Source organism: Cuculus canorus, chromosome 4 (genome assembly GCF_017976375.1).
Source record: "Cuculus canorus isolate bCucCan1 chromosome 4, bCucCan1.pri, whole genome shotgun sequence".
Taxonomy (NCBI): Eukaryota; Metazoa; Chordata; class Aves; order Cuculiformes; family Cuculidae; genus Cuculus; species Cuculus canorus.
The window spans coordinates 69,780,962-69,798,148 of record NC_071404.1 but is presented as its reverse complement, the minus strand read 5'-3'; the positions used below and the strand labels follow the sequence as shown (position 1 = coordinate 69,798,148).

General features: G+C 43.9%; 1 protein-coding gene across 6 annotated transcripts in view; it reads left to right on the top strand.

Moving 5' to 3' along the window:
- Positions 1–1,182: 1,182 nt before the first annotated feature.
- The window catches only part of PCDH10 (protocadherin 10), a 41,263-nt gene continuing 25,258 nt past the window's right edge, over positions 1,183–17,187 (top strand). For 3 of the 6 annotated variants that reach the window (XM_054064895.1, XM_054064897.1, XM_054064898.1), the window contains exons 1-4: positions 1,183–3,829; positions 5,178–5,236; positions 5,801–5,907; positions 14,299–14,628. In XM_054064895.1, coding sequence (XP_053920870.1) covers positions 1,226–3,829; positions 5,178–5,236; positions 5,801–5,907; positions 14,299–14,628 — 3,100 coding nt within the window. In that variant the 5' untranslated portion in view covers positions 1,183–1,225. The remainder of the gene's footprint in view (positions 3,830–5,177; positions 5,237–5,800; positions 5,908–14,298; positions 14,629–17,187) is intronic. The other 3 variants (XM_054064900.1, XM_054064899.1, XM_054064896.1) reach the window with 2 other exon arrangements.

Here is a 17,187-nt window from a genome sequence, read left to right as displayed (position 1 = left end):
TCAGCACCCTCAGGAGCCGCAGGATTCATTTCCCGAGGCCCAAGCTTTCTGCTCGCTCGCCCCGCTCTCCCACCCGTGACGCCGCCTGCTCGACGCGCGGCGCGGCCAATGGGGCGCCGCCCCCGGGGGCGTTGCTGCCGGACGATTGGTTGGCAGGAGCCGAGCGCTGCGCAAAAACAGAAAAGCCGAGCGCTACCGGCTCAGAAACTGCCGGCAGAGAGCGGAGGAGCCGGGAGAGGAGCCGGGACGGGAGGCGAGCGGCGGCGGCAGCAGCAGCAAGCAAAGAGAGAGATACAGACACAGAGAGAGAGAGAGGGGCTAGGCGCAAAAGCAGCAAGAGAGGAGGAAAACTGATCAGCACATCCATAAAAAGCAGAGTGATGATGAACACGGTAATAGCAATAAAAGAAGAAAATGAAAGACTATTCATAGAAGAGAGAAAAATCTAAAATCCTTTAATAAAAAAAAAGAGGAAATCCCAGAGAAATCAGGGAATGAAAGTTTTGGGTAGCAAAGCTGTTCTCTGCCTTTTTTGATACGAAATCTTTTTTGCGGGTAATTATTTTTTTTTTTAATTTCGCGGTTTTCTGCCTTTTTTTTTTTTTTTTTTTTTTTCCTCGCATCTGAAGAGGGCATGTCCACCGGCTCTTCGAGCAGCATCTGCCCCTCCGGCTCCCACCAGGAAGACAAACCGAGGACAATCTTGAAATACCAAAATTTCCTCCTTGGGATTCGCTGCTGCTGCCTCCGCCGCCACTGCTGCTGCCGCGGTGCAGTGCCAAGACTCTCGGAATAAATAAAAGCGGGCTACTGTGTATCTCTAGATACATCCAGCTAATAGCTATTATTAGTTGGCCATTTATTTCGAAGATCACAGATGAAGTGGGGACGCCCGTCTTCTTCATTTGGTCAGCGTGTGAAACAATAATACTCCTAACAAAAAGGAGGGAGATGGGGGAGAAAGCAATCTTAACATGAATCAGAAGAAATAATAGCTAGCACCCCCCCTTAAATCAACCTCTTCCCCCTCCCCTTTCCTTCCCCCCTCCCCCGATCCCTCTCCACACGCTCGCAGGCGCGGACACACACACATCGATAGACACGCACAGGCACACACACACACACACACACTTTACTGTGTATTTTCGGAGGTGGTGGTGGTGGCTTTAGGAAGAGGAGGAAGAGGTGGTGTCGGGGAGGGGGGGATCTCTTTCCCCGTTTGGAGATGATCGTGCTATTCCTCTTTGCCTTGCTCTGGATGGTGGAGGGGGCTCTTTGCCAGCTCCATTACACGGTGCAGGAAGAGCAGGAGCATGGCACGTTCGTGGGGAATATCGCCGAGGACCTGGGCTTGGACATTACAAAACTTTCGGCTCGCCGCTTCCAGACGGCGCCCAACTCCCGCAGCCCTTACCTGGAGCTCAACCTGGAGACCGGGGTGCTCTACGTGAACGAGAAGATCGACCGGGAGCAGATCTGCAAGCAGAGCCCTTCCTGCCTGCTGCACCTGGAGGTCTTCCTCGAGAACCCCCTCGAGCTGTTCCAGGTGGAGATCGAGGTGCTGGACATCAATGACAACCCGCCTTCCTTCCCGGAGCCCGACCTCACCGTGGAGATCTCGGAGAGCGCCACGCCGGGCACCCGCTTCCCGCTGGAGAGCGCCTTCGACCCCGACGTGGGCACCAACTCCCTGCGCACCTACGAGATCACCCCCAACAGCTATTTCTCCCTCGACGTGCAGACGCAGGGCGACGGCAACCGCTTCGCCGAGCTAGTGCTGGACAAGCCCCTGGACCGGGAGCAGCAAGCGGTGCACCGCTACGTGCTGACGGCGGTGGACGGCGGGCAGCCCCAGCAGCGCACCGGCACCGCCCTGCTCACCGTCAGGGTGCTGGACTCCAACGACAACGTCCCCGCCTTCGAGCAGCCCGTCTACACCGTGTCGCTGCCGGAAAACTCGCCGCCGGGCACCCTGGTGCTGCAGCTCAACGCCACCGACCCGGACGAGGGCCAGAACGGCGAGGTGATCTATTCTTTCAGCAGCCACATCTCCGCCCGCGCCCGGGAGCTCTTCGGCATCGCGCCGCGCACCGGGCGGCTGGAGGTGAGCGGCGAGCTGGACTACGAGGAGAGCAGCGTCTACCAGGTGTACGTGCAAGCCAAGGACCTGGGTCCCAACGCCGTGCCGGCGCACTGCAAGGTGCTGGTGCGGGTGCTGGACGCCAACGACAACGCGCCCGAGATCAGCTTCTCCACCGTCAAGGAGGCGGTGAGCGAGGCGGCGGCGCCGGGCACCGTGGTCGCCCTCTTCAGCGTCTCGGACCGCGACTCGGAGGAGAACGGGCAGGTGCAGTGCGAGCTGCTGCAGGGCGACGCGCCTTTCCGCCTCAAGAGCTCCTTCAAGAACTACTACACCATCGTCACCGAGGGGCCGCTGGACCGCGAGCAGCCCGGGGGGGACGCCTACACCCTCACCGTGGTGGCCCGGGACCGCGGGGAGCCGCCGCTGAGCACCAGCAAGTCCATCCAGGTGCGGGTGAGCGACGTGAACGACAACGCGCCGCGCTTCAGCCAGCCCGTCTACCAGGTGTACGTGAGCGAGAACAACGTGCCCGGCGCCTACATCTACGCCGTCAGCGCCACCGACCGGGACCAGGGCGCCAACGCCCAGCTCGCCTACTCCATCCTGGAGAGCCAGATCCAGGGCATGTCCGTCTTCACCTACGTCTCCATCAACTCCGAGAACGGCTTCCTCTACGCCCTGCGCTCCTTCGACTACGAGCAGCTCAAGGAGTTCAGCTTCCAGGTGGAGGCGCGCGACGCCGGCGAGGAGCCGCAGCCGCTGGCCGGCAACGCCACCGTCAACATCATCGTGGTGGACCAGAACGACAACGCCCCCGCCATCGTCAGCCCCTTGCCCGGTCGCAACGGGACCCCGGCGCGGGAGGCGCTGCCCCGCGGCGCCGAGCCGGGCTACCTGGTGAGCCGGGTGGCGGCGGTGGACGCCGACGACGGCGAGAACGCCCGGCTCACCTACAGCATCGTGCGGGGCAACGAGGCCAGCCTGTTCCGCATGGACTGGCGCACCGGCGAGCTGCGCACGGCCCGCAGGGTGCCGGCCAAGCGCGACCCGCAGCGCCCCTACGAGCTGGTCGTCGAGGTGCGCGACCACGGGCAGCCGCCGCTCTCCTCCACCGCCGCCATCCAGGTGGTGCTGGTGGAGGGCGCGGGGGAGCGCCCCGGCGGAGGAGGAGGAGGAGGAGGAGGTCTGGGAGCGGGGGCGGGCGCGGGCGGCGGAGGGTCCGGCGAGCATCGCCCCAGCCGCTCCGGGGGTGACGCCTCGCTCGACCTCACCCTCATCCTCATCATCGCGCTGGGCTCCGTCTCCTTCATCTTCCTGCTGGCCATGATCGTCCTGGCCGTGCGCTGCCAGAAGGAGAAGAAGCTCAACATCTACACCTGCCTGGCCAGCGACTGCTGCCTGGGCTGCTGCTGCTGCTGCCCCTGCTGCAGCCGCCAGGCGCGGGCTCGCAAGAAGAAGCTCAGCAAGTCGGACATCATGCTGGTGCAGAGCTCCAACGTGCCCAGCAACCCGGCGCAGGTGCCGGTGGAGGAGTCGGGCAGCTTCGGCTCCCACCACCACAACCAGAACTACTGCTACCAGGTCTGCCTCACCCCGGAGTCCGCCAAGACGGACCTGATGTTCCTCAAGCCCTGCAGCCCCTCGCGCAGCACCGACGCCGAGCACAACCCCTGCGGGGCCATCGTCACCGGCTACGCTGACCAGCAGCCCGACATCATCTCCAACGGCAGCATTCTGTCCAGCGAGGTAAGGATCCGGCACAGAAAACCCATTCCTCCCCCAGCCTGGAAGGAGCGCTGAGCGGGGGGGGGGGCAGCTCCCTCACCCGCCCCGTCCGGGAACTCTTGCAGCCAAGCGTGTCTCCATCCTGCCCCATCCCACCACCCCTGGTCCCCCACCCCGTGAACGGGCATCATCGGGGCGCCGAGCTCCTCCTGAGCCCTTAGGGCAGGAACCGGGGTTGCCTGTGGGAATTGGGATGGGGTACCGCTTTTCAGGAGTCCCTGCTGCTGGCAGTGATGAAATGACCTGAGGCGCAATCGTGGGGTTGTCTTGAAGCAACACTTTTAAAAGTGTTGTCTTTTTTCCTTCCTGAAATCTTTGCGTGTGCAAGTAAGGCTTTGGGGGAACCCCCCTCTGGGACTGTGGCAATCTCGACAGTTAGGAGGAACTTTAATTAATTTGTGAATTAGGGTTTATTAATTGACTTTTCTTTATCTGAACAGCTCCTTATAACCCAAAGCTGAGTTGGCAAAGGAAAGCAGCAGGAGTTTCCGTGAAATTATATGCGGAGACTTAACATCCCCTCCTGTTAACCACGTTGCCTGTTTTGTGCTATCTAGTGTGTAGAGAATTTCTATCAAAGCTTATGCCATGCTATAATGCTCCCCTGTTAATCATTTTCACTGTTTTTGCTCATACGTGCTCTCAGTACCTCTCTGCCTGCGCACTAATGAACACAACACGTAATTTCTTCGTGTGAATGCTGAAACCTGAATGCTGTCCAGTCTGGCAAGGGTGGTTTGAATGATATTCCCTAAAGCTTGAAGTTTGCAGTAAAATTTATAATGTTGACTTGTAAGATTGACCTTTCCTCAAAATGTCTGTAAAACTCTTGTCTTCTGCTGCCTTTTGAAGGACTGGAGGGTATCTCAATGTATCTTCTTCCTTGGGGTGCAGTTACTGTGCTGTCTCCTCCTATTTTTATGCATCAGAACTAACAGGCTGAACACTAGATTGCAGTAAGTTTTTTTCTCAGACTAAGTAGTACATAACTCTAGAAATAGTTCTGTCGATTTTTGTGGGAGTCCTTGTGACGCTCAACAGCGTGTAGTGTGAGAAAACGTGTCAAAATCTCACCCAAAGAAACTCAGGGAAAAAAAAAAAATTCCTCATGACTTCCCGTCTGTGTGAGTAAGAATAAAAGCTGTTTCCCTCCCTCCCTTTACATTCTAGAAAAAAGATTGTGTAGGCCTACTTGCAGCTAAAGATTACCATTTATAGTGAATACGGTGAGCTATTCCGGTGTGTTTTCTGATGCTGGTTACAGAAATCTCAAGAGTAAAAATATTTCCCAATATTTTCTTTTTCCTAGACAAAACATCAGCGTGCTGAGCTCAGTTATCTAGTTGACAGACCCCGACGAGTAAACAGGTATGAGCTCCTTAGCCTTGTTTTCCTAATGCATACTTTAGCAAGTCTGAATGGGGCGCAGAAATGTGCTCACTGCAGATCTAAAATAGCAGTGGGAAATGGAATGTGTGTAGATGTATTAACTAAAACACTGTCGGCTAAATGAGTTCGAATTGCGGCTCTTCAGAATTGGTTTCAAAACCAAATGAAAAGAGAACAAAATCTCATTTTACATTAGTCTAAAACGTGCTTTAAATATTTAGGGATGCTTCTGTAGGGTCTCCTAGAAAACGGTCTCTCCGAGGTAAAATTTAGCTATCCAGCTTAAATAAATGGTACCTAATTATTTACCTTGATGATGTGAGAACCAGCCTGGGCAGCAATGCTTACTGTCTGCTTGAGCCAAGACTACCAAGGTCTGAAATTGCCACTTTTGGCTATGGTGGACAGAGCACCTCTGCAGAAGCAGTGCAGCAGGCAGGAGTGGGTGAATGCAGCACCGTGTTTCGCCATGTGATGGCAGAAGAATGTTTTACGAGTTCCTCTTTCCTGTTTGTTCTAATGTAAAGATGTTTCTGTGTCTAGTTCTGCATTCCAGGAAGCAGACATAGTAAGCTCTAAGGACAGTGGTCATGGAGACAGTGAGCAAGGAGACAGTGATCATGATGCCACTAATCGAGGTCAATCCTCTGGTAAGTCTGATAAGAGCATGGAAATAGTAGATCTTTAAGTAGGGAGACTAGAAAGAACACTTACTTATAGGAATATAATACAAGAGTGGCATAAATGTGAGCATATTTTCTGGGAGGCTGGGTTTAAGTCAGCTCGCTACTAGAGTTACCTGGGCAAGGAGAAAATGTTGAACCTCTTTCACTCACAGGGCAGAGCTTGTTGTATTCATTTGGTTAAGGGGGCTGGTATGTTATTCTGCATCACCTGCTGCAGCCAAACTTCCTGCCTCTTAAAGCTGTTCGTACATTTTCTAGTGCATTTTTTCCAGTGGCAGATTTGCGGAATTTCAAAGCATCAGGCAATTTTGTTTAGTAGGCACTTCAGCTGGCATGGCAGTGTGAAGTGCAGGGGGAGTTCCCAAAGGAAAGAATGAACCCAGTGATTGAATGACAGCCAGACTGAGGATTTTTGCTGGGGATCAGTGGAGACGCATTGGGTGCTCTGAATATGTAATGCCTTGGAATTTTTTGAAGGTTGTGTTTTAATCCAAATCGAGGCACCGTACAGTGTGAGTGATCTCTGTGTTAATAAAGGTGTGCTATTCTTAAATGCATTTCTTTCAGTCTCAACAAAGGAAAGAAATGCTTTAAAAGACGGTGATGTGAACCACCTACAATATGTATAGATTGCAGTGTTACTTCCCTGTGTATGGCTTGCTGTCTTCGGTCTCATACTGTCAGCTTTCCTCTGAAAGGGACATTTGTTTAGAGCCTATGCATTAGAATTCATTCTCACCCGTGCACTGCATTTTAGCCACAAATGCGTGTACTTTCTTCCCTACCACAGTCTCCCAAGGCCTGGTATGCCTTGATTCAATACAGTGATTTCTGTCCCCTTGTTTCCTCTGTGCTCTGTGATGTATAAGGATTTGCTACAAGTGTGCAATACAAAATACCGCCAGAGTCTCTCCAGTCATCTATATTTTTTTTTTCCACTGATCCCCTTATTGGAAGATGTCATGGCAAGGAACTCAGTCCTATCCCAGCAGTGCTGCCTCACCCACTTGCTCTGTTAACGTCCTCTATTTTCCTGCTGATATAGTCCCTGTGCCCTTAACGGTGGGAAACCCAGGCACCAGGGGAAGAGGAGCCTGCTACAGGGCCCCTTTATGTTGCTGCAAGTCATTAATATGCAGACCTAATGAGACTTGAGAAGAGCCAAGAGTCTCCGGAGCTCCCTGCTTCTTGCAGGGCTTCACGCTAAGTGAACAGAGTGTCTATTTTATGTCTGGGAACCTGACAACAAACCAGGTCTTGCCAGAAGTTTACATCTGAACACAGAGCCTCTTTCATTTTTGGCCTATATATGGCGTATGATTTATTGTTGTTTTAAAAAGCCATGTATTTAACCTCCCCCCGCCTTTTCTTTTGCACTGTTTCTGATGCAGCAATCAGTGCTACTGAGTTATAAAAAGCTCCCTCTCCTCCTGCCCTCCCTGCATTCCATTTTTTTTCTTTTACGCATTTTACTGCAGCAGTCATCTCAATGAACATTTCAATCAGCTTAGTCCCTCAACATAATGAACCATAATAACCAAACAGGAGAGAAAAGAATAAACATCTGCAGAAAGGGCTGGGTTTGACTGATGGTGGGAATATAATCATATAGTTGCACATCAACTGAAAGCTATTTTCTTTTAGATGCGTTCAGTGCTGTTATTGTTGTGCCTCTGCTCTTTATTCTTTCTCTCCATTTTAGAAGTAGTCTATCTCACATATGAACGCTGGAACTACTGTCAAACTTGGCATTAGTCCTTAGCTGGGTAAATTCTTCATTTTCACCATACTATTTTGTCAGTACAGAAAGGGGAAAAATCCATTCTATACTTTCAAAATAATTTCAAATCATTTAAGAATCTGATGTGATATATGAACTTCTATCTTGAATGGTGGTTACTTATAAAGTAATGAAATCTGACAATTAGGTCTCGTCTGCTCACAATTAAAAGCTTGAACTGAAACCTGAAGTACACAGAACTTTGATTTAGTACATTGTTGCTGTGATTTGAGAACAATTTGCATGCACTTTTTTAAAATGCTATTTCCAAATAGATATTTAAATACGAATCTCTGTAGAAGCTGTTTTAATCTTCCACATATGTATAATATAGTTTTCCAGTAAGTTCTGGGCTGAATCCTCCTGTCATGATGCAAAGAAGGTGCTTCTTGACCTCAATGCTGACAAGATATTTTGATATAAGAACTTCACTCTTGCTGTTAGCTTTTGGTTGTGAATTTTATGGGGGGAAAAAAGGAGCATAAATCTTGTTTGATCTCGAATAGCTAGAGGAAATATCCAAGGGAATGCCTTCTCAGTTTTTCAGTTGTTCTGGTGCTCTATAATGAATTCTTTCTGAATTATTGAAGGAAGACACGCTGGTTGATAACATGGCAGAAGGTTGAGCTGTTTTTTTCAAAGTGTTACCTGATACCATTCAGCTTCACGTTTGTTTCCAAAAGCATTGCATTTGCATCCAGGAACATTTTGTAGATAATTGACATTGACCAATAAAACTCACTCCCTACCAGTTTTAGTCAGCAGCGAGTGCTGCTCACAAAACATCTTTTTACTGATCTGTACATGCCTTCTGTTACTGTCACCAGTGAACAGTTCTGGGGCACACAAGCAGCTATTCCACAGTAGTCCAGTGTTAGCCAAGCTGACCGTCAACAGTCATGGTCAGTTATTAACTGGGAAGGAAAACATTCAGGGTGAAAATCTGTCACTGTGTCATAGATTTATCCCCCATAATATTTAGTGAAAATTACAAAATAAGCTGTTCTATGTATCATAAAATGTTTTGTCATGTTTTGAAATAGGATTCTAGTTCACCTTTCTCAAAATGTATTTTCTTAATAGGGATTTAATCATGGTTTCAAGTGTTCTGGAATGTATATAAGGGTTTTATATTGTTCCCATTAAAGTACTACCTGAATGCCTTGTAATTATCCACATTCTTATCTACCTTAATATCCATGAAGTACAAAAGTACAGTCATCTCCATTTAGCAGGGAATGGCAAGTAATAGGATACTCAAGAGCCTAATTTTCGTGGATTGAGGAGTCCTTTCATTGTCTGGGATAGGAATCTGAGCTTTTTGGAAAACGGCTTTGCAAAGGTGAAGAAGTGCCAGAAGTTGGGGTTTTTTTTTGGCGAGGAGAGGAGGGGTTTCTCAACCCCCAAGTGCGTGTTCTAATTGTGCTCTGCTTTGCCTGAAAATTGTCGAGACAAAAGCTGCTATTTGTCGTTGAACAAATGCAACTAATACAACACTACTAGCTATTATTAACACACTGTATTTCAATCATGTTCTGTAGGAGTAATTTCTAAGCATGAGGTTAGTTTATTTCCCATGGTTGATTAAATTCTTGGCCTCCCTTGTGAAATTGCCGACTTGGGTGCCAATTAATACTCTGCGTGTGTGTATGTTTAAATTGTATGATTAGACACCTGTCCTGCAAGATTTGGACTCATGCCATCGACTTATTTCATATGGTTGCTCACTAGCTACTCAGCTGTCTCAAGCAGAGCGTGCAGAGTTCTTCACAACGTTACTTCTGTTTCACCTTTTTCACTGAATTGGCGTGATCTCTCAGCTGCACTTCAGTAAGAAATATCCAAGAGGTGAAGCTAAGGAAGTGTATTGTGATGTATATACAATAAAATGCATCAGCTGTTTTGGTAGTCTCTGTACTACTGGACAGTACGGGACAGTACGCGCTGCTGACTGGTTTGGATCTAAAATTAGGCTGGGCTTTAGGAGGGGAATTGATAAGGGTCTAATACAAAATCTCAGGGTGGAACATTGCCTCGCACCTTTCCAGTACAGATAGGTAACCCCAAGTGGGTTGGTATGCTTTATTGCAGAAGAGCTGCAATGTGTCAGTGTTCATAAGGAGGAGAATTTGGGAAGGCGGTGGAAGGATTTTAGTGATAAAGGGAGAGAGAAAGCTAGTATTCGCTCTGAGCCTATGCAGAGTGACAGCTAAATCCTTATTTGAAGATCACTTGGGCTAAGAGTCTATCTTGGATGAAGTGAGAGTGAACGTGGAAATGGCTGAGAAAAGTGCTTTGACTCGAGCTGAGGGTGATTTCTTTTTTCTTTCCCTGGGCTACATGCTTAATAACGTTCACATCTCAGTGCTCCAAATAGAGCTTTGAAGTTGAAATTTGGAGGAGCTGAATATTGAAGACGTTTGAGTCTTTATTCGTGTTCTCATGCAGATGAAGCCAGTTTTATCCAAGGCAGTGCGTCAATTACTTAGCAAGAAAGAATGATAATAGCTCTGTTTCATGAAGTCCAATTCTTCAGTAGATAGTCTTCTGCAAAGGAGGTTAACATTATTATCCTTATTTGCCGACAAAAAACATGAATCGTACGGAAATGAGTAACTTGCTCAAGGATAATCTGATGGACTGGATAGTTGTTCTGGTAATGGAGCTCTGGAAAGGAGGCCTCGTTCCCTACTTGACACCTGTCTTGCATCTAACTAGCTTTTTTTTTTTAAGAAAAGCTACCACAAAAGAAGTGGAAAATGCCATTTAATTCCAAATAACAGCCAAAGTTATGAAAAAAATGACACGTTGGGAGAAAAATCCTCTCTCTCAATAACAATGCTACCAAAACACTTTGTCAACATTTAATTTGTATTTTTGCTTTTTATTACATCGTTTACTCAGTAATACGTATGAGCGTGTTCACTTATTGCTCGAAAAGCTTGGTGTATGGCTCTTCTCCCTTAATTAAATTAAGAAAGAATGCATAATTTAAAAATGGTTTTAGGCCTAATTTTTGCTTTGATCTGAACTGTTTTTCAAATCAATTAGAATTCATGCACATGGAAATTTTGTTTTTCTCCTTTTGAAATCTGAAAAGAAAGCAAATTGGGAATATGCTTCAGAAATGCAGCACTACCAAGAATCTGATTCAAAGCACCTGAGTTCAGGAAGTTCAGATGCAGTTATCAAACTTAACAACTTTCTTATTTTTTTGTTTTTCTTTGAGGGAGGAGCAGGCGCTTGTCTTCCTTCAAAACATGCAAAATTAACTTTGTGTGAGAGCTCATATTGCGCAGTGGCCTATACAGTAATAAGAATTGAACAAATAGGAGCAAAGTAGTGGCCTTTGCCATAAGCCTTTATATGTAGACTGTATTCAGAATAGTGCAATGCTTATCATTTTTCAGCACTTCATTGTGATATACAATCTGTTTGTATCTGTGAAGGACATTTGAAATTAATAATTCACCTTTAAAATCTCAGTTTTCTGCATGCAGAGGTCTACGATGATAACTAAATGAAAAATACAAAGCATTTTTCTTTAATGTGGATTTGCAATTATGATGGATAGTTTAGTTCTGAAGGACCACATATATAATCAGATTTATGAGGGAGATGAGATGGAAGTGTTATACTGCTGAACATTTCTTTTTGTTATAAATCAAGAACATGATTTTTGGTTTATGAAGGACTTATGTGCTGAATGTCTGTCTTCATTTACCATGATATACCCTTCCTTCTTGGAAAATAGCAAATAGCCTTTCCCTGCCCTGTTTTTAATGCTTTTCAATTAGAAACAGAGAATTCTATACCATGACCCACAGGAAAAATGTGGAGGAAGAATAGCCAACATTCATGTCATAGTCAGTGTAAGTATACATAGGTGCCCAGGGATTTAAAAATCAGACTTCTAATTCGAATTTATTTTCTTCCAGAATACTAAACCCAAGGGCTTGGTTCTGCACCCACCGAACTGTTAGGGGATGTTGGGACTGCTTCAAGTACGAGCAATACCCAACCCTCTCTGAACATTATTTTCCCATGTTAAATAAACATTTACATTCTAGTTGTGTGTTCCAGCAGTGTATATTGAAATTCAGATGTATATGTGTATATATGTATTTATTTTTTTTTCCTTTTCAAATTCTTATCTTCAAGGGGGGAAACTGTCATAGAAGCTTACATTTTATATCCCCTACATTCATTACTTGGTTTATTCAAAATCATGATTTATAATGCTCTAACATCTCTTTTATAATAAGCTGTTATGTAATACTATTCAGAGCACTGCAGTAGACAAGCAGTATTCAAAAGGGAACTAAAAAATAATATTTGGATAGAGACATTTTGCAGTTTAACAGCTGGTGCGAAAACAAAATAGTAAAATGGAGGGTAATTTTCCAGGAGAAATAAAAATCCCTGAAGGAAAAAAAAAAGAGTCTCTCTTTGAATATATATATTGAAAACACGATTATAATATTTCCCCTCCACTGACAAAAGAATTTAACTTAATGTTTATCCATAAGTTTTCCTTTCTCCTGCTCTCTTTCAGAAAATGTTGAATGAATATGGGCAGTGATACACCATTAGCAAAATGTAACATCATTTTCCTATTAGAAGTAGGGTTATTTGTTGTTTAAATGTAACTTTGCTAGGAAGTCTGAAAAAACGAAATAACCATTTTGTGTTATTTGTCCCTTAAATGTTTGGAATGGCAAGAAGTTAGATTCACAAATGTGTCTTTTCTTGCATAAGATAGATTTTTGAGCAGATATTTCAATACATGAGATACGGACAGACATGATTTTATGGACATTGTTGTATATTAGTTTCTTTCTAGGAAGCCTTCATCCCAATCTTATTTTTCAGTCTTTGATAGCTACTACCACTACAGAATTCAGAGCTGTGCAATTTGTGCACATTGCCTGATGATCTTCATCTGATTCCTTAATCATATCTGCAGTTCACGTTTGCTTTCCTCAACAGTTCACTGCTCAGTAATTTATTTTCATACTTCTGCATGCAAATTATCAATGCAAGGTTCTAATAGGAACCGGACTTTCTATTGTGTATTCTTTATTTTAAAATTAGAAAGTCATCCTGAAGTGAAATTAATCTGAGATAAAAAGCTTTTTCTCTTTCTTCGTATTTTTTTCTGGCTAAGTGACTGCCTTTAGTACTCAAGCACTTGTTGATAGCTCAGAAAGATTCTTGCTTGCTGAAGAGATTGTTTATTGTAGTGTGAGTGCATAAATATTACTAATATAAGTCAAATTATGGTTTGAAACTGTAGCAGAATTCTTAATACTAATCCTCATCTTGGAGATCAAGCTAATCCAGTTCTTTGCAATGTTGGCTGCTGAATGAGCTACATTACATGAATCTTATTTCAGCTTTTCAATTTTTTTCGTATTTCTCTTGTAAGTAGTGTCATTTTTTTTGTAATTCTAATGCAATGCTTGTAAATGCAGTGTTTCCAACAGATTCAGTTCAGTTTTGACATAGACCTATTCTAAGACACTCAGTTCCCTTTATAAATGCAAGAAAAAGGTATTTCTTTACTGTTCTGTGTGATGTTGAACAACTTGGAGATGCTAGTACTTATTTTACTCTATGCCTATGGTTTCATACACCATTCCTCTCAAAACAAGTATAATCCAACAACTTAGTGACTCACCGTCAGGAAATATTCTTTTGCGAGGCTGATCTCAGGGTAGTCAATAGAAACATAGCTTGTCACTTGAAATCTTAATAGCATTAAAGGATTTGTAAGCAAACAGTTCCGTGTTGGCAGGGACAAATGTTTGCTTATATAGGGGAAGCATTAACAATTTTGTCAATAGTATCCACAGCCATGTCACAGCGGACTAAAGATACCTTTGTACCACTAATTAAGTAATTTATTATAGGATTCTCTTCCCATTGCTTGGATGACATGATGATAGCAAGGACTGCTGCGGTAGCGATGAAGACTACTTCTGAAAGAATGGTGTTACAATTGATTACGGTGATCCTGATCACTTGAAAGTTGTATTCCTACTTTGTAAGATCCGCTTTTAGTATCGATAGGCTCTATATGTACACTAATGTATGCACAGATAGTTCTTTCATGGGACTCATTAATATTTCATTTTCATGAATGAAATCCGTGATTCCTCAACCAGGACGTTTCGTTTCTTCAGTCAGAGATACGTTTATGTAGAAACAGTTCTTCGTGTTCTTAAACAAGTATTTCAACTGGGTGAGTCACAGACGTCAACCTACAAGTAGGATTGAACTTGATGGGTTTTAGACAGTGAGGTCTGCAAGTGATTTGGTGAGATAGAACCACCAATGCTCTTCTTCTTGGGATATTTTTGTGTATATATCTGACATTCTGGCATTAGGTTATGCTTATTAACGAGTGTCCTAGACTTCTGAAGACTGGACAATTGGATTTTTTTTTATTGCTGAGGAGATTGAGGCAGCGGAAGAATTTCTTAGGACATCTCTCTTTCCACTTCTGTCTTTGCTCAGCATAATCTTTCATAACTGTTAGCAGCCATTCACAATGCTGAAGCTTATATCTGTAGTTTCTTTTTCTCTCATGCTTGCAGGCATGGATCTCTTCTCCAATTGCACGGAGGAATGTAAAGCACTGGGCCACTCAGATCGGTGCTGGATGCCTTCCTTTGTTCCATCTGATGGACGCCAAGCTGCAGATTACCGCAGCAATCTGCATGTACCTGGCATGGACTCCGTTCCAGACACTGAAGTGTTTGAAACACCAGAAGCCCAGCCGGGGGCAGAAAGGTCCTTCTCCACCTTCGGCAAAGAGAAGGCCCTTCACAACACTCTGGAGAGGAAGGAGTTGGATGGACTGCTGTCTAATACACGAGCGCCTTACAAACCACCATATTTGAGTAAGTACTCTTCAAAAAAAGCTGTATCAAAATGTTCCCTTTGCGGGAATAAAAAGTAGCTCTTTCTGCTATTCATGGTAGGAATGATACAAACACAATTTTAGCAGCAGTGGGGAACAATGGCTTCTCTTGGATGCAGGAACCACTGAAGAAGGCATTGTTCAATGCTTTTAAAAAAAAGATAAAACCTTGATTTTTTTTATCATGACATGACTGTCAACAACAAAAGTATCAGCTGATATTAGTGGGGGAGTTCTTTTTTTTTTCTTATGCTGGATTATTTTCAGAGTTTTCCTGGACAGGTGGTTTAAGCATTGGCGTTGCCAGGCTAACATTTTTTAATACAAAAATTGAGAGAACTATTCTAGGAGCTTCATTTTATGATTAAGCAGTATCTTGTGAATAAACAGTATGTGTATTTATTGATTTGAAGCAACTAGTCACATAGATAACATTAAGGGTTTGGAAAAAAAGAAGACTAACTTTTGCCTTCGGTCTAATCATCTTAGTCATCATAGTAATCTTACTAATCATCTTAATCATTTTAGCCTACCGCATTCTGACTTTTGGCAGTGCTTCTCTGTGCCTTCTGTCTTGTTCCAAAATCTTGCTTCTTTCTTTAGTCACTTTTTGACTGTGGTTGGGTGGCATGGAAGAGTGTGATAGATCTCAAAAAGGCCTTCATAATTCCTTTTGGAGTCTGAGCCAGTTGCAGAACCCTGGAGTAATACTTTGATCTAATATGTCTTTTCATTTTATTTAGCAGCCTTCTGTATTTTATTAGAAACTGTAACCTCCTTGACTTCAAGAGTTTGTGATGTTTATCTCATCCAAATAAGCCAAAGACATTAACATCGCAATACCACCCTTTTTAAAGCAACAAAAGTCTTTCAGGACAGCAGATCGGGGGTAACAAAAGAATCATACTGAACGGTATTTCTTTATTTTTATAAAGCATTTAGTTGTTCCGAGAGAAGCTGCGCTGGCAGGTCTGGCGTATGAAGATCTTTGCTACAGATCAGTCTCAGCTCAGACAGCTGGGTTCTCTCTTGATTAGCTGGCCAGGTATTTCAGTGCTTCAGAGAGGTCTTTTTACCACTTCGCTCTTTAGATTTGCTTTAGATTTGCTATTTCTAAAAATCCTGTATTAAGAAAATCAGCTTGGTTTGTGTAGGCTGAAATGTCAGGTGTGAATCATTTGGTCATATTCTAAAGACCAATGCGAAATTTCACTTAGCTGTGACCTAAGGACTCATGACTGTCTTTCCCCGGCTTGTCTTCCATCATTTACCTCTTAAGAAACATCCTTTAGTACCAAACTGTAATCTGGCAATCCTAATCACTTGTTAAAAATTTGAGTTTTGTAGCACTGATGGGCAACTCACAGCAGAGTTCTGATACTGTATGGGGATACAAATGATAGTTATATCTGATGACACCACAATGCAAGCTCTGTTCTGTTTTGTTGTAGCCCTGGGAGTTTTATTTCTGATAACAAAGAAGTACTTTATTGACAGTTTAGAGGCTTTAAAGTTTGTTCAGCTAACGTAAGTAGCATTGTTGAGCAATGTGTTTACATATAGGCATTTGTTTACATTTTACTCTTTCCTGGCATAAGGATGTAGAAGATCAGAGGTAAAATATTGGAAATAAACAATATAAAAGAGTGGTATTACATAATCCACATTTGAGAATACAGAATTAGTTTTGCCTTTTTTTCAGACCTCAAAGCTAAAACTGCTATAAAACAATAGTAATAACAGTAATATTTCTGATTTATTTTCCCTTATTTAATATTCTCTTTAGTAAAAATTTCTATTATAATTGCGTAGCAAATAACAGGACAAAAAAAGAAACTAAGCACAATTGTTGTAGCAATGAGCGAATAATGTATTAATAATGTATTCAATGAATAAGGCAAGAGAAGTTCTAAGAATAATTTGATTGAGGAAGGAACTTAAGTTGAGCCACTGGATAATTGCAATTGTAATAAAAAAAAATTCAACTTTTTAATGAAGATCATCTCAAAATCGGTTTGCCAGTAGAACGATCCTTTTAAAAGAGGTGATTGAAACCTATGAAACAGAACACACAAATTCAAGAAAATTACTGTGTAAAAAGCTGCACCATGTATGAAAATGGCCATAAGAAAAATCAGTAGCAAAGAAGCAAAAATATATTGAAAAATACAAAAACTATTTGAATTTAAACGGCCTCTTAAAAAAAGAGAGATTCTAAAGCAAAATTATCTGAAAAGAGCATCGATTTCTAGCAAGCAAACTTCAGGGTAGTAATTAGTGGAGAGAATAGTGACTTTTCAGAGCAAATAGCCAAAGGCACGCAAATAACTATAGACAGTTTTTAAGATGTCAGGCATAGTGAGCTAGGATAGAACTGGTGAGTCTCTTGAGCTGCAGTTAGTGAGGGCAAGGGTGTTGTAGAGATTCTCAACTGTTTCTTTGCATTTCTATTTACCAGAGGAGGGACGGAGAAAGAATGGCAGGCGTATTTAGGAAGTCACCCATTCCAGGTAATGGTTTCAAATAAATGTCCAAGACT